Source organism: Telopea speciosissima, chromosome 2 (assembly GCF_018873765.1).
Source record: "Telopea speciosissima isolate NSW1024214 ecotype Mountain lineage chromosome 2, Tspe_v1, whole genome shotgun sequence".
Taxonomy (NCBI): Eukaryota; Viridiplantae; Streptophyta; class Magnoliopsida; order Proteales; family Proteaceae; genus Telopea; species Telopea speciosissima.
Genome location: NC_057917.1, coordinates 78,897,605 through 78,924,632, shown reverse-complemented (window position 1 = coordinate 78,924,632; position 27,028 = coordinate 78,897,605). Strand labels below are relative to the sequence as shown.

At 37.0% G+C, this 27,028-nt stretch overlaps 3 protein-coding genes across 6 annotated transcripts; 1 reads left to right on the top strand and 2 right to left on the bottom strand.

Moving 5' to 3' along the window:
• Positions 1–4,569: 4,569 nt before the first annotated feature.
• Positions 4,570–11,104, bottom strand: LOC122652218 (RINT1-like protein MAG2). Of its 2 annotated transcripts, none has more exons than XM_043845899.1 (4): positions 10,731–11,104; positions 10,524–10,631; positions 6,895–6,998; positions 4,570–6,796 (listed from the first exon to the last, which is right to left on the bottom strand). In XM_043845899.1, the coding sequence occupies exons 1-4, from the start codon at positions 11,023–11,025 to the stop codon at positions 4,883–4,885; spliced, it is 2,421 nt and encodes an 806-aa protein (XP_043701834.1). In that variant the 5' UTR covers positions 11,026–11,104; the 3' UTR covers positions 4,570–4,882. The 2 variants fall into 2 exon arrangements, with proteins under 2 accessions (XP_043701834.1, XP_043701835.1); XM_043845900.1 differs by having other exon boundaries at positions 10,524–10,628.
• Positions 11,105–12,206: 1,102 nt separating this feature from the next.
• LOC122649657 lies at positions 12,207–17,865 on the top strand. 3 transcript variants are annotated; one of them, XM_043842891.1, is made up of 4 exons: positions 12,485–12,546; positions 13,112–13,147; positions 17,307–17,488; positions 17,647–17,865. In XM_043842891.1, the coding sequence occupies exons 3-4, from the start codon at positions 17,318–17,320 to the stop codon at positions 17,716–17,718; spliced, it is 243 nt and encodes an 80-aa protein (XP_043698826.1). In that variant the 5' UTR covers positions 12,485–12,546; positions 13,112–13,147; positions 17,307–17,317; the 3' UTR covers positions 17,719–17,865. The 3 variants fall into 3 exon arrangements, with proteins under 3 accessions (XP_043698827.1, XP_043698826.1, XP_043698828.1); XM_043842892.1 differs by lacking the exons at positions 12,485–12,546; positions 13,112–13,147 and adding an exon at positions 12,207–12,290; XM_043842893.1 differs by lacking the exons at positions 12,485–12,546; positions 13,112–13,147 and adding an exon at positions 14,422–14,446.
• A 5,737-nt stretch (positions 17,866–23,602) lies between these two features.
• Positions 23,603–24,004, bottom strand: LOC122651176. Its single transcript, XM_043844491.1, has one exon. It carries the CDS (start codon positions 24,002–24,004, stop codon positions 23,603–23,605), a length of 402 nt encoding a protein of 133 aa, XP_043700426.1.
• Positions 24,005–27,028: the final 3,024 nt, after the last annotated feature.

Genomic DNA, 27,028 nt, shown 5'->3' with positions numbered 1-27,028 from the left:
TGCAATCGAGTTTTAGTATCGATTATATATTGTTGATGAAATTCCTCACAAAAGCGGAATCGTTTCGGGCTTGTAAACTGTTTTAACAGTCAAGATTAATGGAGAATATTCTTTCAATCTTCACATCACTTATAAGGGAGGGAGTATGGATGATGATTCAGCTTTAGCTGTATAAATTGTGAAACCATAGAGTAGTAGGCTTGAAATTGAATTCTAGCAAACGGACCTCAACGTCTCAGGCTTCGACGACGATGCATTCGCTAGTCTATGCACTGTCATCAAGACCGACATTGGTATCAACGCCGACGATACTGATATTGGATCAAATAGCCATTTTTTTCTATTGAAAATCTAGGGTTCAAGCTGATTCACCAATACTGTACCGCTTAGGTATCGATATCAAGCACGACCGACACTGATACAGATCAGCCAATATGCCCAATCCGATAATGATTCTTAAAACCGTGGAGGGGGGAGTCAAAATATGAGATAGTAGTAGTAGATTTCTCTTCACCCAGTGTGAGGTAATAATAATAATAATAATAATAACTCTCCTTAACCATCTTTTGGCCATATGTTGCATATTAAGGCTACACAAGAAACTCTCCCTATACATTAAAAAAAACATTATTTTCATGATAATCTAACATGGGCTTGATATGATGGGCATCTTTTAGCCCAAGCAAAAGCCCTAGCCCCAGCATTTACATGTGTCCAAAGAGATGACATTTCGGGCCCAAAGGTAGTTTAATTAGGCCCATGACTGCAACAAGAGCTATCCGGCCGTTCGTTTATCTGGATAGAGGGCAAATGCATGCATCTTTTCACTAGAAGTAGGAGTATATTTTCGTCCAAAGTTTTCTCTCATCTTCCCTTGAATCTTTTTTATTTAGCCTTACCCTAAACCTTAGAAACCTCATGAGTACCTCACCCCTTCTTTTAACCCTAATTTTCTCCCTTTTCCTTTTTTCTTTTTCTGTTTTTTAATCCCTGGATTGAAACCTTAATTGCAAACATTCACAAACCAAATAAGTTATTTCAATATTTCCTTCATGTACAGTAGGTGACATTGAGGAGCAATTGGCAAACAAGGAATACAAATTAATAATAAATCAGAGAGAGCGTTCTCTGTGGGGGGGAGCGCAGGGGCCACACGTGTGCTGGCATCTCGGGGCAGGGCAGTCATTTCCCTCTCCCCCCCCCCCCCCCCCCCAACTGTGTCTGGCATGCATGGCATGCCCCCAATTACTAATTACTACAAACCTTTTATTGAGTACTCAAAACCAATCTGGCCTTAATTCTAAAGAAACAGAAACCCATTATATTGAGAAATGGATAATTGAAAATTTGTGCTCTTAAGTTTCAGTACCAACAAATTTATTTTCTCTCTTGGTCCAAACGTATTACCAAGTATCATGCTCATTAATTTGCATCCTAGCTTCTAAAAGTCCATTAAAAGTAAACAAAGAGTTTTTGAGGTATCAGGAGAATCAAACCATTGAAAACAGAGTTAGTCTTCTTTAACCACACTGATTTCATCTTTCTCTAACTGGCTATAAATTATCTTATGATCTCGTTGCCATTCCCACTGTTTCCACTTCCATGCGCCACCAAAGACAGTTGCAACTATGATCCCCAAGCAGATCTCCTTGGTGATACCTATCGGTGAAACACGAGCCATAGTCCCCTTGGGGTGAATCATCTTGTGTGAAACCATTTTCAAGTTGTAAACAGAAACTCACTGCAAATAACAAGCCAGAAACATGAGATGATCATCAACATGGGCAAGAAACAGAGGTCCATGGTGACTTCAGTTCGTTAAATAATCAGAGTTTCCATATGTTAACTAGGCCATGGTGTCCTAGATGTGTGAGCTGTCCCCAATCTGGGTTTGGGCCAAATTGTATCCCACCCCAAAGAACTCAAAGGATCAGGTTGGGAATTGCTCAAGTAAAAACTCCTTTTCGAAGGTATTTTCGGATGGAATGAAACCTGAATTCAACTCAGCTTTGCATCTATTCAACTTATTCAAGATGACAAAGGGATCATCAGGCTCTTTCTTTTGAAATCCAGACACAGTGGGTAGCCTAACATAGAACTTGTTGTACACTCTGTCAATGTTCATCATTTATAAATTGTCTGTCTTTGTGGAAATTTTAAAAGTCTGCTAAAATTTTCTATGCTCCTTAGTCTGTAATAGGTATTTTGACTGGTACTCAGATCTGAATTCAATCGGTTTTGACATCTCTAATCTAATCTAATGTAGTCTCCCAAACTCTAATCCGACTGAAATAAGGAGATTTCCAAAACTAAGAACACCACTATAACGAATTTTGGGTTTTATAAACCAGAAAACTGAGTAAGAGATACTCAAATAGGGCCCCAAAAAAATTATCCAGAGATCAAAGCAGTGGAAGTGTACCTGAAGATAATCGGCGTTGGCAAGCTCCGGCTGTTCTTTGCTTTCAAGATGAGAATGAGAGTTAGAGAATCATCCAAAGTCCTACAAAATAGAAGAGTCTGTTATTTCATTTTTTTTCTTTTTTCTTTTTTCTTTTATCAAAATTTAAGTAAAGAAAAAGTCATGTATACCGATTATTGTGGATCTTTAAAATTTTTTTTTTTTTTTTTTTTTTTTTTTTTGGCTTCACTTCATATATCTCATCTCCTCTGGTTGGAAGGTTCGCTGCTGAGCAATTTCTTGTTTTACTTTGAATCACTGATTCAAAGCATTTCTCCTTGCTCTCATCACATGGATCGACACATACAATCTCTATTGAACAGTGTAATACACCTGGAGCAAGTGCCAAGATTACACTCTGTAAGAAAATGTAATTTTGGGTATCACCAAGATTTTCTAATTCACTAACAGATAACTACTAGATTACTAGAGTTCTTACAGGGAAAATGTAAGATTTTCCAATATTAGTGACATGGTTTTTCAGTTACGGCATTTTGCAAGAGCAACCTTCTACTCCAATTTACACTCAAACACCAGAGACAGAGAGAGAGAGACATTGTCGGCACTTGCAAGAACAACCTTCTACTCCAATTTGCACTCAAACACCAGAGACATAGAGAGAGAGAGAGACATTGTCGGCACTTGCAAGAGCAACCTTCTACTCCAATTTGCATTCAAACACTAAAACACAGGGGGAGACATTGCCGGCACTTGCAGTCTGGGAAATTGAAGGGAAGTGATTTCAAACTTAGAGAAAGAAATTTTTTATTCATTAGTCTAACATGATTGTATCAAATATTAAAGTTTGGAAAAAAGAATCTTGCTTGATCGCTCTAGAGTCTAGAGTATAGACATAAGAGCGCAAAAATTTACCATTTTGTTCCTGATGAAATAAAAAAACCCATCCATGTTGATACCATGTGCACGCATTCTCATTAGCCCCCACCTTGGTGTAAGAGTTACACAACCAAGCATGATCTCCTACCCTAAATCTTTTTTAACATATTTCGTAATGATACTTTTTAGATGTAATTTTTATAATTAATATTCAAGAGATTTGGATGTAAAGTAAACTAGAATTTAATAACCAAATATGGAATGATTTTCTTTTGGTAAACAAAAATAGCAAATATGAAATGATTTGAAGTTAGTGATTCATTGGGTGACCAAAAGTTATATAATCATGTGGTCTGGGGTAATAATTACAAAAATTTCTTGTTTTAGGTTTGAAAATTTCACTTCTTTACCTTTTTAATTTCCATTGCAATCAACCAAAGTCGGTAAGAGTGATAATAAGATGGCATTAGGAGAGGGATAAAAAAGGACAAAAGACAGATATTTGTAGTTGTATAGATAACTTGAAATGATACATGTGAAAATGACTTACCATAGTGTCATTATGAAAAATTGCTATTGTCTTGCACATTTTTTGGAGTGTATACATATGAAATGATAGGATTTACCTTTATTTTAAAAAAAAATGTATCTTTAACTAAAATGATAAAAAAAAGTAAGATTACAAATTATTTGACACCTTAAGGGGTGTCCAATAAGAAAAAGAAAAAATAATGAAATAATGGGGATAGTTGGTAGTCAAGGATAGGATGCGTGGTGGGCAAATAACGTCCTTGGGGAGTAATTACTCTCCCCGTTAGGGGTGTCAAGCAGTTGGGCCCGGTCGATAATCAAGCTCAAGTAATCAAGATTTAAACGGACCAATTGACTAATTGGGCTATAAAAGGTCTTTAAATGGATCATAAAATGCTAGAATTGGGTAAATTGGCTTAATTGGGCTATAAACGATCAGTCTTAGTATTTGGTCGGTCTTGGTCGAGCGACCGCAGGCCCACTACCTAGACTCTGCTTCTGGTGGATTTCTTGCACAGTCTAATTCATGAAAATTGAAACAGAGGATTATGTTGAACATAATCATAGATGCCCAACCTGCCTCTTTTGTTTGAAATTTTAAAGCTTCTATTGGTGATGAGAATTGGCTGAGAACTAGTAGAAAGCATAGAAAGTCAATGATAACATCAGTGTGTCTGTGTGTGTTGAGAATGGATATAACAGTGTCACTTTCCCACCCAACAATAATGTTCTTGAAAATAACATTCTTATGGTTTTATTTTTACACGAGTTTAAAAGAATTTTGGGTAGTCTTACATAATCAAACAGGTTGGGGTGGGAAGTAGAAGACGGTAGATGAGGGATCTCACAGGCCATGTACAAGATATTCAACATCAACAAGAAACCTCATGAACTACCTTCTCTCCCTTATTTTGAGTAAGAGATTGAAAATTGCGACCATAAAAATTTGTCCCAAAAAAAAATAATAAAAGGAATGCCTAAAGAACCTTCACACAATGACTACCTAGGTGAGCTTTTAATCCATGAAGACCCCCTATCCACATAAAAGAGCCTTTAACTTATGAAGACCCTATTCTTCACAATCTTTTCTACCTCTGTTACACTAAGATGTCTTAACCCATTCTCCTTCAACCATTTTTCTTTATCTACCTCCAGATACTCTTTCAACTGCTTCTCTCCCATCCTCAGCAGCTTCAAACCCTCACTCAACCTTGGGAAAAATCCTTCAGGTCTCAAACACCAAGCCCTAAATACTCCAAATAAAACCTCCAAATCACCCCCAAGTCTCTGAACACCCCCATCATAGAACTTCACATTGTTAAGTAAAACCCCATTAAAAAATAACCGATCCACCCCAGAAGCCACACTTCTCCAGGCTGTGACAAAATCAATCCCATTCAAACCCTCTTCAAGTTTCAGTATCTTTCCTTGCAGATGATCCAGAGCCCCAACAAAAGTCTTTGAAACTGTCCAACCTTCTTCCTCTTTCTCGTGCCACTGCTTTCGGTTCTTGACATACTCGCGAGACTGTGCATCAAATCCCCTCAAAACAGCAGTTGATATTTTAACTACCCAATCTTTTCTGAAATCCTCCAACTTCATAATTTCCTCATCAAAAATATTACTCACAGGTCCTTCATTTGTTTCTGCAGTTAAACTGTCATCAGATTTTATTCCCATTTGACAATCCTGGTCAGACATCATCTCAAGAAAGAAAATGTCCTCACACCATTCTTTCAGAACAGATTCACAACATCGAGAAGCATTGATTGAGTTTGTAACCTTGATTAGGGCATCATCATCTGCTAGAGCAGTCAACCCATCTGCTTCTTGGCATCTATGAAGTAGACAGTCGAGAAATTCATGAATGATGGGTGCAACTGCTAATCTGACAAACTTTGCTCTCAATGGAATGCTTGGAAGTGGCCGGCAACGTTCGATGATGGCAGATAAACGATAGATAAAATCACTGGCAACTGCAGGAGATTTGTAATCTTCAGATCCTGATAGAACTGTCCCCTGAACTATGGTTGTCCACCTTCTCTCATTTTCCAACTCAGGCTTCAACTTATCACGTGTTTCACTAAGCTCCAGCTCGGCCCATAACTCAAGCCAGTCGGGACGATCACAAAAGACAGACATCGAAGAAATTCTCTGTAAGTTCTCGTCTTCCTTGATAGAAAGCAAGGTTCCGGAATGTACAATCAGCGATTGAACTCGCTTGTCAAAAGCAATCATTTGGTCGACAAGGTGCAGCCATGCCATCCTAGCCTGTGATGGAACACCAGTGACACTATCCTCCTCCAGTTGGCCAACATAAGAAGGAAAGATTTCTTTTGCCAAGTACGTCGATAATGAGGCTACCATTGCTGATATCCATTCTTCTCTACAACTGTAACCCATTAGCCTAGCTTCATCAACCAATGGTTGCAACAACTCATCCATGGAATCAACAAAATCCCTGGTAACCTTATATATAAGAGCAAAAATAAATTCTGGTTTATCTACCCACTTCAAGAAATGGCGTTGGGATGACAATGAGATAGGATTCACAAGTTCCTCAATTGCCCAAAGTGGTTGGTGCAATGCAACTTCTCGGTTATGTCCCTCAAGTTGCCGATATTTCCTCTGCCTTTGCACTTCCTGCAGACTGCACAAGGCGAGAAAATTTTCACAATATTGTTTTTTCAGTTCCCCTCGCATTGTGAAAAGCGGATTCAAGACCTCAGATGGTTTTCCTTCATTGGCATTTGGAGAATTCAAATTAGACAAGGGTGGTGGCCATCCAAGGGAAACAAGAAGGGCCCGGTGATCTGCAATTGCCTGGGGTCTTAAAATGGCCAAACCTCGATCAACTCTGTTATCAACGGCCGCGACAAGACGCGTCCACTGGGGCCGGCTCTTTGCAACTGAGGATAAGACATCCTCAACGAGTTTAAGAGATTCAATAGCATGCATACGCAATTCCTGCAGTTATGGTAAACAAATCAAGAAGACAATTAAGAGTCTGCAAAAGAAAATTGATTTTGTTATTCAGCTCTCTCAATCATTGATAATGTGCTCACTTCTGAATTGGCCACGGAACGATGCTTCCTTAAGTGTCCGGTCATGGTAGAAGAGACAGCATCTTCGATATCCCCAACCAGAGTGTCAAGTTTCAGCGCTGTCTCTGGGAGAGAGGAAGCAAAGAAATAAATAAAATACTGAAAGATTTAAAACAATAAAGCAATTTTCATCATCAAACCACAACCAATATAAAGAATTAGGTGGCAATGCAGGTGAATAATAACTTCTACAAAAGGGATAAGGTTGACAGGAAAACACGAAGGGTACCCAGTGTAGTCAAGTAATAACATACTCTGACAGTGCCAAAGACAAGAAGTTGGGATTCACTTCTAAATGAGTACCACAAGCTATCTCCGAGCCAATACGTTACCCAATTAGATGTTCAGACTGTCAAAAGATTAAAACAAGGAAAGAGAAAACTAAAAACTGAAAACTTTAGAGGATTGGTATCTCTATTTTAAAATCGATCCAATTCATAGTTTGGATCCTACGTTTCAATACAATTCAGTGCGAAGCCAATTCAGATTCACCTGGTGAGTCACATTCTAGCTGGACTCATTGGAATCAGTCAACTCGGTCAGAACAAAACTCATTCTTTTAATTTCTTTTGTTGCTTTGCTCAATTCTTCTTCTTTTCTTTAACCCCTCTTAACACTTTTCCAAAGGTTTGAAAGATCCTATTTTTCTGTTTGGCGTTCCTTTGAGCATGAATCAGGGATTTTCGCAATCTTTTCTTCCCTAAAACCCACAACTAGCTTTTCTTCCCTAAAACCCAAAACGTAGATATCTTCAATACCTAATGGATTTTGATTATGTTTGTTGTCTTTATTTCCTCTTACTTAGAAGCAACACATGGAGGTGATTTGAGGAGGTTTCGGTGGAGACTTCAATTTCTTGGTTTTCTTAATTGCTTTTAGTTGTTACGTCCACTCATTCTATGGGGATGTTTACACAGGAATATAATGTGAATCTTGTACAATATCAGTATCACTGTATGAGCTTCCAAACAATATTATATGGTTTTCAGTTAATGGACAAAAGAAAAAGTAAGTGGATCTGACCCATTGAAACATAGCTGTTTCTGCTATTTTGATATAAAATTCGACAGAGATGTAGTAGGGGATCATTAATATTTTTTTCTCAATTTGAGAGAAATACAGGGAATGAGATGAGCTGAGCATTGATTAGTGCTTGTTCACGAAGTGCCCCGACTACGGGAAGTGAAGGCGGAATGATCTTGGGAACACCTAATTATTGAGGAAGGTTGGCTCGAGTGGTCAAAGATGCATATGCATTAAATTATAAGGAAAATTAGTTCTTTATTTGTTTCAGTTTTTCTATAATTTTCTGCATTTTTTCCTATTGTTTTGGAGAATCATTTTGAAACATACGATTCATTCTTCAAATCCTGATTCGATTCAACATTAACTCATGGGATACTACAATTTGATTCAGCGTTGACCACTATGACTAGTGGATCTTCAAGTATGAACCTGGACAATCTGATAATATCACCTTTTGGCCTAGAGGATATCCTACAGGTTAACCATCAGAACTTTCGATAAATAATGAGATAACATACAAGGAAGGAGGCCATCAGACCCGTATATCTTTCGCCCACATTCTGTTACCAATATACAGCAGATGTAAAGCGGGTGTAATTGAAATCCTATATCTTTTGGTCAGGTTTCATCGACCTAAAATGCAAACTTCTGATAAAAATTTTGAACCTGAACTTCAGCTTAACTACCAAAAGGTAAAATAAAGATAAGATGGGGACTTCTCCTTGCATAAGAACCAAGAGTTCTACAAGTGGCAGTTCCTCCTTACAGACCCTGATTGTTGCCTCATATTTCCTCGAAAAAACATGAGAAGTTCAATTCCCAAGGCCAATTAAACTTAAATGTTCACAACATCAATCACAACATACTTGCACATCTTCAAATAATAGAAAAGCAACATAAATTAATATTCTCTTGCGCAGAATACAGTAGATCACATGTTTAGGTGACTGGTGATGCAAATATAGCCATTTGGACAGAAATGAAAAATCTCAAATGCAAGAAGGGAACAGATTGCATTGCTATAACCTGAAGTTGCAACTTTCAAGAATCATCTGGCAAGAGTGTAGATATCAGATCTCAAAGCAGAAAATATTACATCACATAGTGTTTCTTCTAGTTTATGAGGGGGGTAGGAAGGGGCAAACATTTTACCTTTCTAAGAAGGTGTAAAAAAATGCTTTGTGGAGGCAGAAAAAAACTTGAGCAATAATGCTGAAGACAGACAAGAAATGAAGTCAAACCCCATCCCCCACCCCCCCAAAAAAAAAGAAAAGAAAAGAAAAGGAAATGACACCTAAAATAATCGACAACCCAAAATAACACCATATTTGACTAGACTCAATCCGAAAACAAAACTAAATGAAGTGGGGAGCATGAATCAACCAAGAATTTTGGACCATAAGCTTTTCAAAATTTATTGAAAAGGAAATTTGAAACATGATCATAGAATTGACATGAGAATTGTAGGGCAAAGTATGTGAAATCTTGCCTCACAATCTCATAATGTTCCATCCATTCAAAAAAACAAATGTGAGCGAAGGATTCTCCAGCAACACCACTGGATTACTTCAGTGCATCAAATCTGGCTTTACTTTGGGAACATCTACCAGATCAAGAACAATGGCTCGAACATCATTCAGACATCCTCCATTGTTACCTGAACATATGAATTCCTGATTGAGAAACTTTTGTTCCCTAATAGCTGTCCCATCTCCTGTTTGCATTCTTCTAAAACTTTAATAATAGCATTATTCTCTGATTATAAATTATTTCAACCTTAGGATCATCATCTTTACCTGATTCCACATATTCCAATATTTCTTCTTTCTTCTTCTAACATCATTCTAAACCACAACCAGAATTAATATCTTCATCTACTATTATCCTTTCCCCATCCATCACTGTCTTCTCTTTAACTTCAACCCCCTCACCTGGTCTCATGGTGTGGAGATCATTTGCCCACATTTCATCATAACTAGCCATAAAAGTGATGTGTTACTTGCAGGAGATGCTCTGGCTAACCAATGCTCATCTCTACTAGTACCAGGGTTACAATAATGCAGCAAATAACTTCCACTAAACACCTGAGCATAAAGGTCAAAGTAACAATTTTCAGGATCCATGATAAACAACGTTTGGCTAAAGATTTTGGGAATGCATGTTTCTGTAATGCATGAATGCATGATCCCTATTCCTTTATCTCCTCAATTATAAGCTGAAAGTCTCTCATTTTAATTTTTCCACAATTATACTTCTGTATTGTTCTCATAATTAAAGATGAGTTCTATCTACGATAGAGCATAAAAAGGTGTCAAACAATGGTCAAAGATGTTATTTGCCAAATGTTAACCTTTCCATGACAATGAGAAACAATTTGTTATTAGCAGAGATGCTTATTTGAAGTTCTTAGGGATGGAGTCCACTGACCAGGTACTGTTCTCACTTCAGTTACCCATTAAGGTCTTAAGAAATGTGGTTTTTAAAACAGAAGAATTTCAACCATCAAATATTTTTTCGAGGGGAATAAATTTGGATATACAAAAAAATGGAGTTGAAGAACTCACCTGCATAGATGCGAACAGCCTCCACCCTAGCCACTTCTTTTGCCAGTGTAGGAAGCTCTTCCACCAAAATCTGTTCAGCTCTCCCCAAATCTTTCCCTTCCCTTCCATCTAAACAGACCCAGAAGATTTTACTATGAGCTATCCTCACATCAGAATATTTTTTTTTAAAAAATTGGTGAGACAACTGAAAAGGAAAGCTATGCGAACCTAAAAAAGATCCAGAAACGCGAGTTGATGACCTAAGATCGCTTAGTTTGGCCTTTATTCCATCGAAAAGACCACAAATTCGTTCCGAGTGTGAAGCATAAGCAACAACACTTGTTTCGAGTCTCTGATTCAGACTAATGAGATTGTGATCCAAATCAGAGCATCGTTTCTGCAGCTCCAAAACAAGACCAGTGGCCTTTTGCAGATCCTCCTCTTTCTGAAATTTCTCTCCGAGGAAGGAAAGAATCGACGGAGAGAGGTCCGATGATTGGGGTAGATAATCTATCGATTCCATCCTCAACCCATAAAAAAATGAGAACTCAAGTTCGAGACGAAATCAAAGAAACCAGTTTGAGAACTAAAAAAATAAACTCATTTTTCACTGACCAGCGATAGAATGTGAATCAACTATCTTACTTGCTATCAAGTCTTCCAGATTCTACCAAGTCTACTTAGATGGTTGAGCCGGCTGTATCAAAAGCGAACCGGCCACATCCAGATTATAGATGGACCGGATACTGCCTTCTTTGGAAAAATCCCGAATACTCATTTTGTAAAATAGTCAATTTCCACTAATATGAATTCCTGACCATTAAATGACATGAGGACTATTTTTCTAATAACATCTATGCCTCAATTGGAGAATGGTTATGAAGAGCTCAATGTGTGTAGTTCAGAGGGTGGTTATGTATTAAATTGGCAAATATCTAATACTTTTGAGATATATACCACCTTTTAAGCTGCACACGTTGAATTCTCCATGGTCATTCGTCATCTAGGACATAGATATAATTGATTATTTTCAAATCTTCTAATCTTCATGAATACATTTTAATTGTTTTAGATTACTTTACCAAGTGAATAGACACATAAACATATGCCAAACATACAACATCTAGATTAGTTTAGTTTATTAATGAGAACATCATCCATCAACATGGTTTACCACATGAATTGATATCGAATCAAGATTCACATTTCAAAGATGAGGGTATTATATAAAAAGTTTAATATCAAGAGACACATTTCTTCAGTATATACGTCACAAATAAATCCCACAGTGGAAGCAACTAACAAAAATATCAAAAGAATCTTACAAAAGATGATTCATACTAATATAGTTTGGGTCAACAAGCTGCCTTATGCACTACGGACATAAAATACTTCAATTTGTGCCTCCATTTCGATCCTATATCTCGAATTTTGAAACCTTGATTTCACAACTCCCGAATTGTCAAACAGTTGTTGCTCCTACTTCCATTTCACAATTTCAAGAGTGTCAAACAATCTTATTGGTTTTTAGTATATATTGGGCCAAATCGAATTGGACCAATAGCTAATCCATCTAAACCCCCCAAAAAAAAACCCGAATCGAAACCCATATGCAGTTCGATCGGATCAATTTTTGGTTTTCCGGCTCGGCCTCCGTTTTGAGTTTTGACACCCCTAAACTAACAAATCAATGGGTATCGGAATATAACCAAACACGTAATCTCCCTCTCTTCCTCGGGCGAACGCGTTTGTAGCGATAACCGTGACTCACTCTGAACGACGTCACTGGTATGTTTCTGAGCTCTTTCTGGCTGATTCTCCGAGTTGAACCTTTGATTTTTTTTCCCCACTTGGTTTCTGTATTTCATTGCGGGAATCTGATTGACATAGAAGCTAAATGAGCCTTTTTTTCTCTTTTCTGTATTTAATGGGTGTTTACGTTCGACCCCAGATGCCCAATTTGCCCATCTATGTTGATGCAGTTCTCTTCATGCCCAGATTTCAGAACCTGCGATAGGCTTTTCTGTTTGCTTAATTACTTTCGATTAAGAAAATATATGAAGCAATAGGAGATCTCTCACTGGGTTTTAATCTCTGCCATGGGCTCCATTAAATGAATAAGTGTTGGTTTTGTGGTTTTGTTAGATCAATCTTAATACTTCTAGTTGGGAAACTTCAGGTAATGTGTAATGTGTTTTCTCTATTGGTGTTTAGCTCTTTAGAGGCGTCAGATTTAATGAATAGTGAGGTTTAGGATTCTTAATGCCCACACTTCCCCCCACACCCCCTCCTCAATTTTATTCTTTTTTCTTTTTTTACTTCCAGCGAACATGATCAAGTTTTTTTTTTTTAGATTTGTTCATCTTAGTTCTCATCAATTTCGAGAGGTCAGATTATTTTCTTTCTCAATTCGAATTCTGTTATATTGATTTGCTTCAGTTCTGTGCACGAACAGCTTACCAGTCTGTAGGTATAATCTGATTTCGAGATATCTTGATTGAATTTCAATTTGATTCATCCTTTTTGTGTTCTGCAATTACTGTTTGCATGTGCTTGTTTAATTTCCTTTAATTCTCTTGCTGTTTTATGCATTGAATTTAGGTCAAAAAATTCATACTCTGAAGTCTGACCAGAAATTAATTCTAGTGAAGTTGCACCTGTTGTTTTGAGAGGGTAATCGGCCTTTTGTGAACATCATGCTTCATAGGGTTTACAGGGAACTTGGTCTCATTGAATTGTGAGTTAATTCAAGTTGTTTCTTTAATTTCCTCCCTATTGAAAGAGAATGAATTCTCAAAGTTTCTTCCTTCTGTAATCCCTTATCATAATATGATCCAACAAACCTTTTGGGGTGTGATAATTTTCTCCTAGTACTTGCGGGATTTGGACCTGCGTTCATTGAAGTTTGGAGTTCTTCTAGCTGCACCAAATTGGTGTAAGAGCTTGTTTGAGAGGATGTGAACTAGGCATGGAAGAAATTATTGAGGCTTGTTTACTGATAGGCAAAGAGATGAACTTCTCATTAGGATATTAGAAAAATGGACTATTTTGATGAAAGACTTACTTCTCCTGAATCTAGACAGAAACTTACAGTTGGAGGGATTCTCCGCGACAACTTTGAAGACCAAATAGAACACGTGGATGTTGATGATAAACATTCCAGTACATACCAGCTGCAGGTATCCCAGTGAATGTTCAAGCAGTTCCTAAAGTAGCCAATGGATCTCTAAGGAATAATACATGTCAGAGGGGATCTCTAGTTGAACTTATTCGTACCATGTTAGAAGAGGATGGACCTGAAAAGCAAGTTATATAACTGAGAAGTTTACATCTTAAGGTTGCTGATTTTACTGGAAAGATGGATCCTGTAGTATTTCTAGATTGGATTGCTTTGCTTGAGGATTTCTTTGATTGGCAGACCATGTCAAAAGATAGAAAAATTAGATATGCCAGGGCCAGGCTCACAGCTTAAACAAAGACATGGTGAAAATACCTTGAAAAAAAAGCTTAAGTGCAGTCATCAAGCACCAACAACCTGGGAAGTAATGAAGCAAAAGCTTAAAGATAAATACTTGCCCGAAGATTTTCAGAGCAAGTTGTATGCTCTAATTCTGACCTTAAGATGGTAATTTATAGATTTATATGAAGAAATTTGATGAGCTCTTGTCAAGGTGTAGCATAGATGAAGATAGTGGATATACTCTGGTATTTCGAGAATGGCTTCAATCCAAAGATTAAGAAAGCCTTGAATCTCATTGCTATATACGATGTAAAGATTGATTCCAGAAGGCCTTACATGTGGAAGAGAACTGGACCCAATCAACAAACTTTCATTGAAAATGTGGTAGACGAAAAATCCAAAAATTATAACAGCAGATCCAATAAGCTGGTAACCATGCCTGTGACCAACAATAGGACTAACAGTTAGAGGACAGATAATAAAGGTAAAGCCCCAATTGAAGATCTTAAGAGGCACAAAGTGCTGTTGGCGTGATAAATTTTGGCATAAGTCAAACCAGTGCCCTACTAGAAGACCCATTGCAGCTGCAGTACATGGGTAGCTGAAGAGCCTAACGAGGATTATGGAGAAGAGCTGAATCTTGTTGCTCAAATAACTCATACTATGACGATGAAGCCTATTGTGAGGACTATGAAATCAGCAGACACGTCCATTTAGTTAAAAAATAATTCTAGTGTTTCCGAGTATGAACCTTGACTTTAGCCTTAGGCTTTAGAAATTTAGATTTTATTCTCCACTTTGGTCTAGCTTGACCAATGAACCTAGGAATGTCTGGTCCAGTTGTCTAGTTTGACTATTGAATTGAACAGTCTTTGACGAAAACCATGTTTTCCAGTGAAAAGTGGCTCCAGAAATTGGTACAACCAGAACAAGGACAGATCAATGGTTCTAATGGTTTAAACGGTTTGGTTTTCAAAGACCTGCTGTTTAGATTTGAAAGGTATTAATGCAGATAAATCACAATTGGGCTTATTTTAGTGGAAACAAGCTTTGGGTTGGATTATGTATGTGTTGAGCCTTTGATCCAATGTGTTTTCATTGTAAAGGGACACTTTAATGAGCCTATAATATGGGTAAAAGCTAGGCCATGGAATAAGTTAAGTGTATTTACTTATTTTAATAGTTATAAAGTGTTTTAGTTAGGCTGGATTAGAATTCTATAAGTCCAGTCCTGCTTTGAATCAGTTTCTTTCATTATTTTAGTTTCCTTGTTAGTGTATGTTACCGTATTAGTTAAGGATTGGTTTAGATCTTTTCTTTTTAGTGTTTGAGTTTGTAAGGGGGTCCAGCCTTGTACACGAATCTATTGATGAATGAAGATGGCTTTTTGCTGCTTTTTTCTGTGGGATTCAGAATCTGGTTGTGGAATTCAACTATTCTATTGGTTAGACTCCAATACGCTTGAGGGATTCCAGCAAGGCTAGGTGAGAAGCCTGGTCTTATCCTCTTATTCTATTCTTCTTCTTCTGTTCTGTAATCCTTCCATCGATTCCAAGTAACATAACTTTTCTTTCATTCATATCTTTTAGTTGCCGAATCTGTTTCTAGTTAATGGTCCGAAATTGCTATCCTTTTGTTTAAAGTTTTAACTTCCATTAATGTTCTGGTGTGCTGATCTTGGCATAAAACCCAGTTTTACTTCAAGTTTTTTGAATTCTTATTCCAACAAGGAATTTTTTTAATTTAAATTTTAAGCGTTGGAAGTCAAATCTGATTTCATATTAAGCTTTTGGTTTCTGTTCTAAAGCTCTGCTACTGTTTTGAACGTAAAAAGTCCTATTTTCAAATCCTTCTCTCACTAAGATTTTCTGAATTCTTCTGTTTCGTGGCTGATCTTTCAGATCTGATTTCTGCTTGCTGTTATAGTTTTGTAGCGAAACAAGATCTGAAACTAATACCTGCAAAGTAGAAGAGAGATTGAACAATGGGAGAGAGTATGTGCTGAACCACGATAGATTCAGACCTAGTCTACCGTGGTACCCTGCAGTTTTTTATAACTTTGCAATTAGACTGTTAGTAAGAATCCTACTAATTACAAGAAGAATAAAAGTAAGACTTAAACTAATAGCAAACTACTGACTAAGCTAACCTATATCCCGATAGGGACACTCCCCCTATCGTGGTCATAAACAAAGAACATCACCACCAACTGTACTACAAGGTAAATGACATAAATACCCCTGCAGTACATGTACATAACTTAACACAAGGCATTGTTTATCCATAAAATCAGTTCATAATTATTGTTGTCTGAAGTTTCCTGAATATACTGGTTTGGATTGCTAATTTGAGTTGTGCTTCTAGAATCTTAACCCCAGTAGGACTATCCCAAAACTTCAGACCCGTCCATCAGATTCGGTCCAGAAGTTGGGAAGTTATTTTTCTCCATTATTCTGACATTCAACGAGATTATTATCCCATTTCGATTCTTGGATTAATTGTTATTCAATTTATTCTGAATTCTGGTTTCTAAACCTGTCACTGTGATTCTCATTTAATCCAAGTTTCCGAAACCTAGTTCCTTGGGCTTCTAGAAACCCGTCAGGTATTCTAGTTGGTTTTGAATTTTTCACTGCACTTAAGATGCAAAGTGCATGTTCCACAACTGCCTCAGATCTAATAATATAAATTGGTGATCAGTCTTTTTCACCCCCTTTACACTTTTGGACTATGAAGGATTTTTGAGAGTTGAGATGTAAGGCCCTGTACTGCATACATAACATTTGGGATCTGATAAGGGTATAAGTTTTACATTTGTTGAACGTAAGGAATAGGTTTCATAGTCTCAGGAGTATATCTTAGGAGTAGTGAATGCTTTTCCCTTTTGTACATGCTCTATTGGTACATCAAAGTAATACAATCCTTTTTTATCTGTTGATCTCAAATTTGTTGTTCATCCAGTAGCCTCAATTCTAAGGAGGGGAGTAATCCTTTCTTTTCTTGCTTACTGAATTCTAATTATTGTCAAGTCTCTTAACTACCTTGGGTTTTTTTTTTCACCTTAAGTTCACTTAACAATGGGAAACCTCCAACTTTTTCAAGGAAGAGCATAATCAATTACCAAGTAGAATAAATGAATAAAGAGAAACAAGGAAGTGTTGGGTTTTTTTTCATGAGTAAAGAATTTGTTATGATTTTATGTTTTATCATGAGTGTGCCTTTTATTGTTTTTCATCCTTCTGTTTCCTGCCCCAAGTTATAATGAAATTTGAAACCCTCTTTTAAATATAATTTGGGTCGCAATTTATCAGTTAAGCTAGCAACTTTTTGCTTGCATTCTGTAGGTCTAAGAGAGATGGGTCGAAAACAAGGTGGTTTGTATATAAATCCAAAGAAGTTTGGAACTCTTAGGAAGCCTTGCATGAAGGAGATGGTAACCTTCCTGAATTGTTTGGCGCTGAACCAGAACAATGACGGTAAATGTGTTCGGCAGAAGGAACTTCTTAGTGCCTGCATGGATGCTCAGGTTTTAATTTCTTATAGCATCAATACACTTGAGGAAACTTTCTCTCTTTGGAATATGGAACTTACATCATTTAATCCATCTATGACTGGTACAATTTGCTTATTCTTTTCTGTGGAATCAAATTAATCCAATTTTCCCATCATTCTTGACAATTGCAGACTGGGAAGAGTAGAAAGCCTTGGGGAAGCATCAATTATCACCTTCAGAGGCTTAGTAGAGGAAGGAAATAGTTTGTATTCTGTACCAAGCTATACTTGTTAGTGTTTGACTCTTCAATTTGATTTTGCGGAAAGGTTTTTGTGGCTGTAAACCTCAGCCTTGTTTTGAAGAAAAGTATATTGAATAGTTGGTTTAAATTTATCACATTTTTCTTGCTGTAATGAGCAACATGATAATCTGTGGATTCCTCTGATTTTGCCCCCTTTTGGATACCAATTGACCAGTTAAATTTTCTTTCTGTTGAGATTGTTAAATTGAAGTCAATGATTCAAGTGCTAGTAATGTTTGGGGACTGATGTCTCCATTTACGTGTGAATCATAAAGAACATTGTCCTCTTTTTTTGCTTTATTATTTTTAATCTTTAACTTTTCTTATTCTGGTTCCAACCAGTCATTGTGAAGAAATGTTTGACTAGTTTCTGTGACCTTAAAGTCCTTCACTAAATTCATAAAGAAAGGTGAAAATGTGATGTACCTTCTTCAGTATTTTATGGAAAATCTGACCTCAACCAAACTATTTAGGAAAAGCTTACTTGAGGGGCATACTGATGTGGGTGGGGAAAAAAGCATAAAGGTTCAAATTAACGAAGGTTTCATCACAGTCAGGTGTTTGGATCTTTCAAATGAAGTAACACCAATGCAAATCTTTGTGTTTGGCAAGAACAGGTTTTCTCCATCCCTCAGTTTTAAAATCGGATGGCCATACAACTGCTGAGTAACATGACTCAATGTGGTTTTGATTGCCTAAACCTGTTTCAGGAACATGGTTGGTTTTTGCAGTTTGCAGGAAACTTGTATTGATTGATTAGATGAGATTCTGCTTCCTTTGTTGTTGTTGTTGTTGGGTTTTTTTTGGTGGGGGAAGGGTTTGTATTTGAAACAAGGCTGAGATGCCTAGTTGAGGTAGAATGGACTACCCAGTTCAGTGCAACTCTGTAGAAATGGGTACTGAACTGAGTATGAAAGCAGAAAAAATTCTGGTTCTGAACTCCTGATTGTTATCTCATCTGTTTAGGCACTGCACATTTTCTAGTTCAGTTTGGTTTCACCTTCTCAGCCTCTTGGGTATTATTGTTGGATTCCCCTTTAATATTACAAATATCATGTAGAACAGGATTGCCAGTCCAAGTATCCATTATGCTGCTAAAGATGAACAGTTTCCTGACAATCTGAAACCACCTCTACTTGTCTACAACCAAATTGCATAGCGTTGTTCAGACCTGCTCTGATGCTCTTGCTTCTGTGAACTATACCTGATCATGTGCTTTTCCATTGGCATATTCAGCTGCAGGGCTGTTGTGTTTGGTTCCAGTTGATAAGTAGTTAAGTTGAAGTTGATATCAATCATCATCTGCAAACAGTCCAAATAGGTGGGGTTCCATGAATGTATATTGACATCAGTCTGGCTCTCAATCGAGTGATTACTTCTCCATGTTCCAGTCCTTCACACCTTGTTAGATTGAGATGGTTTAGATCAGTGAATGAAGTTTTAAAACTTGGTATGTATTTTTTCGCTTTCTACTTTTATTATTAATGCCGTTTTCCTAGGATTGAAAATAAATTTGGTTAATATGGAACCACATTAGAGAAGCAAGTCCTTTTATTCTGTTAGGATGTGCTCCATTCTTCAGGGTTTACAATGGGTGAGCCCAGATGCCATAATAGGTGGATCCTAGGGTCCCTGTTACATGTCAAGTTTTATCCAAATCAGAGTTGTGTTAAGTGGCAAAGTCAAGTATTGCAAAATTAAGGACTACTGAGAGAATGCGTGCCAAAAAATGGACAATTGAGAAATGTAGGGATGCATCGACATACATAGGGTGTTTGATTGAATTTGAGTATGAAATTTGACATGTTAGTCAAATGGGAAACAAGGGATGGACTCTCAAATGGGGCTTGATCCAAAATGAGGCACGATTTCTAAAAACATGTACTTTGGCATGGGATGATGGAAATTTCATCCTTGTGTTTGAAGGAAATTCATGGCTGCATGTATAAGGCTCCGATTGATTGCAAGGGAAATTAAAGTTAAGGGAAGTGAATTTTTAGACCCAAAAAGAAAAGTTTGGTAATCATTATTGAACATGATTGTATAAATTACTTAAATTTCTTAATATTTTTAGTAATAAGTTTTTTTTTAAATGTAACTTTTATTTTACTTTTCAAATCCAACGGATTTAGATGAATGCAAAGTGAATTTTTATAATCAAATATAGAATGATTTTGAGTTAATAATATTATCTTTTGAGGTAATGATTACAAACCTGCCCTTTAATTTCCCTTACAACCAAATCGAGCCTTAAGGAAAATGTCAAGAAAAAAAAAATTATTTTAGTTGGGGGGGGAGGGGAAGCATTGTAAATGGATAACCGAAAATCTGAATTCGATCCGCATCTATATCTGTTTAAGTACATTTGTATTCGTTTAGAGATATTCCGATAAAAATCCATTTGAAAATCTGAATACTTAATAATAAAAAATTAAGTAAATAAAGATCTTGAGGGTTTTTGAAGATTCAACAGGTTCTAGAATATGAGGAAAATAGAATCATGATCTAAGAGATATGGATTGAGAGTGAATTGTATCCACTGGGGAGAGGAAGGTCTTGGTTATACAAGACAGAGATGTAAACAAATGGTCAAAAATCTGAATTCGATTCGCATCAGAATCTGTTTAGAGGTATCCGTATTCGGCCAGAAAATGTTCGGATTCGATCACATCTGATCAATATCCGAGTCAAATCTGATCCGTTTATAGGCTTAGGGGGAGGGTTCTATGATTGAATTTGACTTTGGAATCTAACAAGTGACTAATGAAAGACTTACGTTATGTCTCAGTTGGAATTGCCGCATTACTTTTCGAAATGACAAAACCAGATGGGCTATGTAGATTGAAATTCCTATGTTAAGCCATGTAATGACACTTGCCCAAAGTATATATATCAATAGAAAGGAAATTCTTCATGGCCCATTCAGGGAAAAATTGCCTAGAGTAAAGTGAATTCTATCCCTATTCGTGATTACTTCCCTAAATCAAAGTTCCACCAAATATCTACTATATAGAGGGCTACTTAAGTTAAATTGGCAAACCAATTCTTAAGTGTTTTTTTTTTTGTTTCGATTTTATTATAATTTGTTATTTTATTTGGCATCACCAAAACAAAATAACTCATGGGATTATAAAATCTGCCCGACATGTATTCTGAAAAATGTCTTGAGTGATTTTAATATCCACCCCCATCCCCTATTATTCTCAGTGTTATATCTATTCAGGATAATTTTGGTATTTCTATTTCTGATGTACTTAAGATGTTATCTAAGTTACATTATCCTTTCTTGATCTGCACAGGAACTTGGAACTTCTAACTCAGTCCTAGATAGAGTTGGGTGGACTTCCTACATTCTCTTAGAAGGACATATTGTTTTGATCGTTGCAGGTTTTTTGGACACAGGTCATTTTTTGGAGCCAATAATTCTAAGTCTGTTAAAGGGTTTTGACCATGCTGTGAGACTAAACATGAAAAATATGGCGGTTTGGTGCTTGAATGAAGGGATGCTCGATCTTCTTCTTGTTCCAAAAATCCCATGACCTTGGCTTTTGGTCCCACAACTTTTGAAGATCTCGGATATTACCTCAAGAGTTCCTCTTTTATTTCATCAGGATCCTAACCTGTTGACTCTTACTAACTTTTTGATTCATTTTGCTTCACCAAACAAGGCAACATTTTGTATTAAATGGAGAAATGTAGACAGCTCTCTTTCCTAATCTATTTTTCTTTTCTTTTTTTATATTAAAAAAAAAAAAGGGAAACAGTTTTCTGTACGGGAGTGTGGCCTATGCCAACACTCCCATGTGTCTATCTCTCTCCTCCCTAAAACAAAGGGGCAGAGGTGTCTTTTCACATGGGGATGAGAGAGATAGACTCATGGGAGTGCTGGCATAGGCCACACTCCCAGACAGAGAACCTTTTCCCAAAACAAAAAAAGAGTCAAATTGGCAAACTAACCATTTGGATGGAGAGATCTTTGACCTTAGCCTAGCCTCATATCAAGTCTCAGCTCCCCTTCGAAATTCCATGGTTCTATCATACTAAGACTTTGACTTTGTATTGTCAACCAATTCTTTAGAGCTTGATAGCCCACTCTTGCAGAAGTTTAATTAGTTTAGGGTATATTATATGACACCCCCCTGGTGATTTTCAAACGAAACTCAATTCACCCCCTGATAACTTAAAATACTCAAATCATCCCCTCTAAATTAATGGTGTTAACTTAAATCAAACCAAAAAATGAAATGATAATTTTAACTTCAATCATAATAAGATAAACAATGACAATTGAGGTACTCAACGTTGGTAGAAAATGCACTTTAGTTACCCAAAGCTTGTAAATTATATTCAAGAGACCAATTTTGATATTTTCAATTATACCCTAAATCACCACCACCATTGCCCCATCCACCACCACCACGACGCCATCACTATTACCACCATTACCGCCGTGCAGCCCCATCCCACACCATGCTCTTCCCCGTGCAATCATCACTACCCCCTCCCCCTCTTTCTCCACCCTTTCCTCTATGTTCTGCAAGTCTAATCAAAGTGAAACTTCAGTTATGTGAACACATAAAGATGATGAACAAACTCCGGAAAAAAAACCAAAAACAGCCAAATCTGAAGAAACAGAGATAGGGCTATCAGGTTCATCAATAGAGTTAAATCGAGCAAAACGCCAAAACCTCAAATCTGAAATTCTCTCTTTCGTTTTCTGAGATTGATTCAATCAATTGGAGCCGTGGAAGGTGTTATCCATCGATGTAAGTTGCTCATAAAATGGACAAATCCCGACAGTTGACACGCGGAGTAAGTCGGTCTTCACCCGCGAAGCGACAGACTAAGCAATCTGGATACAAACTTATCTTCGGTAAGGGAATATGATGACCGAATTCTCCTTCTTTTGATTTCAATTTTACTTTTGAGAATAAGAAGAAACAAAATTTCTAATCTTGTCTTTATCTGTTTATTCTTGTTTCTTTTGAAGCTTTTGAGATAAAATAATGTCGATGTGTCCACCTCGTTAATTCCATATATCTTTTTCCATTTTTTCTAATTGAAAAATAATCCTTTTTGGAATCGTTTATGTGGATTGGATTTTGTTTTTATTTTCCGTTCTATCTCTATCTGCTTTTTTGAACGGTGGAGAGAATGTGGATTCTCCGGAAAGATCGAAGAAAGAGAAAGTTAGAGATTTTAAGGATTTAAATTTATTTAACGTTGATATCATCACTTAACAATATAAAACTAATTGTAGAGACTATTTTGTTATATTGAGATTTAAACTAGAAGATGATTTAAGTATCTGAGTTTCATTTGAAAATCAGGGAGTGACGTATAATTTATCCATTAGTTTATCCATTAGTTTATTATAACAATCTATAATTATTATTGTAGAAATAGGTTTCTTACATGCATTATAAAAAAAAAAGATGGAGAACTGAAAAGAAGAATCATCGGGGCTACCAACCTAGCTTTCATTATTAAAAATTAAAAAAAAAATCCAATTCTTATCCTTTGTCAGCTCTTTTATTTATTTATTCATCCATCATCGGGGCCACTAACCTAGCTTTCATTATTAAAAAACGAGAGAAAATTATATATCCCTCCCCTGTATTTTGGGCTAATTATACTTTTCTTTCTTGCATTTTTCTCCAATTACACTTCGACCGCTTTTGGGTGAAGGTGTTAGATAGCCTGTTGTTAGTTAATGATTGGAAAAAACAATATTATCCTTTACTAAAATTTTAAAAATGCAATGCCAATATTACCCTTGCAGGAGAACGATTAGGGTTTGTTCTTTGTTCATTTCCAGCAACCTCCAGGCAACTACTCCTGCAAACTCAGGCCGGCCGAAACGAAGCAAGCCATCTCCAGCGAAGGTTAGGGAATATTCCACAAAGCTGTCCCAAAGAGCCATTGTGAACATCCCAAAAAACTTCCACAGGGAGCCCATCCACCAAGATGGTCTGGTTGCCCCTAAATTTCCACCTAAGGCGCTTCACCTGCATCACCATCTTACTGTCCATGTGAATCGAAAGGCATGGGTCGCTCAGGCCTACCATGTCGCACTCGATTCTGACATTATGGATTTGCCCATTGTCACAGATCTGAGCCTTGGTACCATAGACCTTCTTCCCAAAAATGTGCTCTCTCTTGGCCATGAAGACGACATTGGAAGAAACAGAAGCCGCGATGGTCTTCTTGTTTGCCACTTTACTCAAATCCCCAAGCAAAAGAACCATCTCCCTCTCAACAACCACCGCCACGTAAAACCCCTCCAATGGCTACGGCCCGGATCCAAATTTAGCAGAGGAAAGGTCCCAATCATTTACTGCATGAACCAACAGAGAGATAAAAATTTGCCTTGCCAAGAGAATTCTTCAAAAAGAAACCACCAAATTATGATGGTAGCAGATGACCACCAAACTATGATCGAAAGATCCACCAGAATAGGGAACAAAACCCTGAAATCTCAGATTGATCTGATAAACTAGAGACACTGCTGAAATTGATTACCAAAAAAAGAGAGGGTGAAAACAGGGACCGCTGGGTGGATAGGGAGAAAAGTATTACCAGAGAACAGGAGTCCAGACTGGCTTCTAATTGATATAGAAGGACCCTTTATAGAAGGTAAATAAAACCCCTAAAATTCAATAAGATCTGCTGACAAGATCAAGAGTAATTGTAAAAATAACCTTCCTAAAAAACTACCCTAAAACAGGGTATCGCATGGAGTGAGTCTGACAGCAAAAACATAGGATCGGCAAGGTCAGCTCCAGAAGTAGGTCGAGACGTCGAGTGGCCTTCTAGTGAGGATGAATTTACCCTGAAAAATTGATGATGATCTGCTGTGTGGATAAAACTTAATTGAGGATCTTGATAATTGATCTCTCTCCAAAAATAGAATTCCAGCACTGCCACAAGTCTGAAGATGAAATTAGCAGAATCCAATAGACTGCTCACACCATGTAAACCAATAAAAAGCAGATCTTTCTTCCGCATCAGAGATTGAACCCAAACAAACTACAGGACTTGGAAGGGGAAAAAAATTACTCAAGAACCCATCTCCCTGAAAGGCTTTAATGCTTCGAGACCTGATTCTCAAGGCTCGAAAGGATCTGGGTTTCAGTTTGTTAGAAGATCCTCCTTCACAAAACTAGAAATCAACTCGTTCATCAGGGAAACGACAAGACCTCGCCTCAAAATTAGAGACAAATTGAGGAATGTAGGCAATAATAAGGATTAAGCGAAGAAACAGACAAACATGGGACTACCTTTGCCTCTCTGTCAGTATCTTACTATCTCTGCGAAATCCACTTCTTAAATAATCCAGGAGAAATAAAAATTAATAAGTGGGATACATGATAGGTGAAGGCAAATGAAGAAATACTACTTAAATGGTGTATGAAAAGGATGAAGGGGGTATCGTCGCCGGCGATATCAAGGTTCAGAGGTTGAGGATGAAGTTGGGAGATAGAAGAAAAGGTAAGTCATACTTTCTTATTTTCGTTTTTAATCAAAAGGGTAAATGGTCATCTCACAAGGATAACCCAGGGTTAGTTTGGGATTATGAAAAATCTAACTACACCACATCAGTACTTAACAGACGGATGTTAACGGCAAGAGTGTAATAATAATTTTATCAAAGTAAAAGGGAGAGGTATGTAATTAGAGAAAATTAAGTGGAAAAAATGTAATTAGGCTAAAGTACAGGGGATAGATATGTAATTTTTCCAAAAAAATCTGTGAATTGAGAATCACTTTATTAAAAGAGTTGGGTTATTCTTATCGTTTGTCGCCTCTTTTATTTATGCGTCCATCATCGGGGCTACTAATCTAGCTTTCATTATTAAAAAACACTGTGAACTGAGAATCACTTTATAAAAGAGTTGGGTTAAACTTATCGTTTGTCACCTCTTTTATTTATGCATCCATTCTTTTAATTTTTAACCCCAAAAAAAAAAAATCCATTGCTTTGATGATTTAAAAAATAATGAAGAGTAATAACACCTTTAAAAAAATTGACACTAAAATGCTAGTAGGGGCATATTAGACATTTAATTAGGGGAGACGGAGAGGGTTTTCAGCTTGAAGGGTGCCCCCAAAGGCTTTTGATATCTTAGGATTTTGTATCTCTACACTATTTTCTAGATTGATTTTTATGGGCGCACGTTCTCTGTCCAGGAGCGCATCTAGGTGCAAATTACGTCCAAGTACATGGGGCAAGGTTTGAGTCATTGGGGGGGGGGGGGGGTTGGTCATTTCACCCACCCCCATGGGTCTGGGCATACCCTATGCCCCCAGTGCAAAGAACTTTATCCAAGATTTTATATATGTTCATTTTAGAGGTAGTAGAAATTTCTTAGTTCTATTCTGATTTTTCATTGTTTTAAATTTTTTTTTTTTTTTTTTTTTGTTGTATATTATGTTTTGTGTATTCATTATTATGATATAGTTTCTGATATCAGTAGATAATATGTCTTTTATATCAATGACAAGGATATGATTTAATGAATTGGGCTTCTGATATGCAAAAGTATTGAACTTTTTCTTTTCTTATTACGTACTGTCCCCACCTGCCTGTTTGAATGGAAGCATACTTTAAGGTTTCTCGTCGACTTGCAGAACTATATATATATATTTCAGTTCTTCACACATGTAATGTTCATTGTTTCAATTTGTTGAAGGAAGAAGACAGACAAAAAGAAGAAGCAAAATGGGGAAAGGAGGAGGGTGTGTTGATGGACAACTGATTACAAAATGGTATGGTTCGCCCATTCCCTTGATTGGCTCGTACATTGCGGCTGCAACAATGGTATGTTTTTTTTGCATGACCTTTGATTTGGTATATGGATTATTCATTCGTAAGAAACCATTTCTGCCATGTAAATTGTTTCCAATGAACGCATTCACCATGACGGTACTAGCAATAGCCATAAAAATCCCAGGTGATCTTACCACAACCATGCCTAGAGTTGAGGATCAACTCTTCAAGCTCACTGGCACTGCACTATTGTGCACCTCCATTGGGTTTTATATGCCCTCAATAGGGACTATGGGGACATCCGAGCCCTATGGAAACTTGGCAGCTTTGAGTGTGATGGTGATTACTATGGTTGTTAATGTGTGTATACAAATGGACACAGGAGTGATTATTGCCTTTAAAATAGAGCACATAAGGAAAATATATTTACAGCAAATAGATCCTTCGTGAAAGTAAATTTTGATGCACTGGTGTCTCCTTTGCAATTGTGTCGTTAAGGACC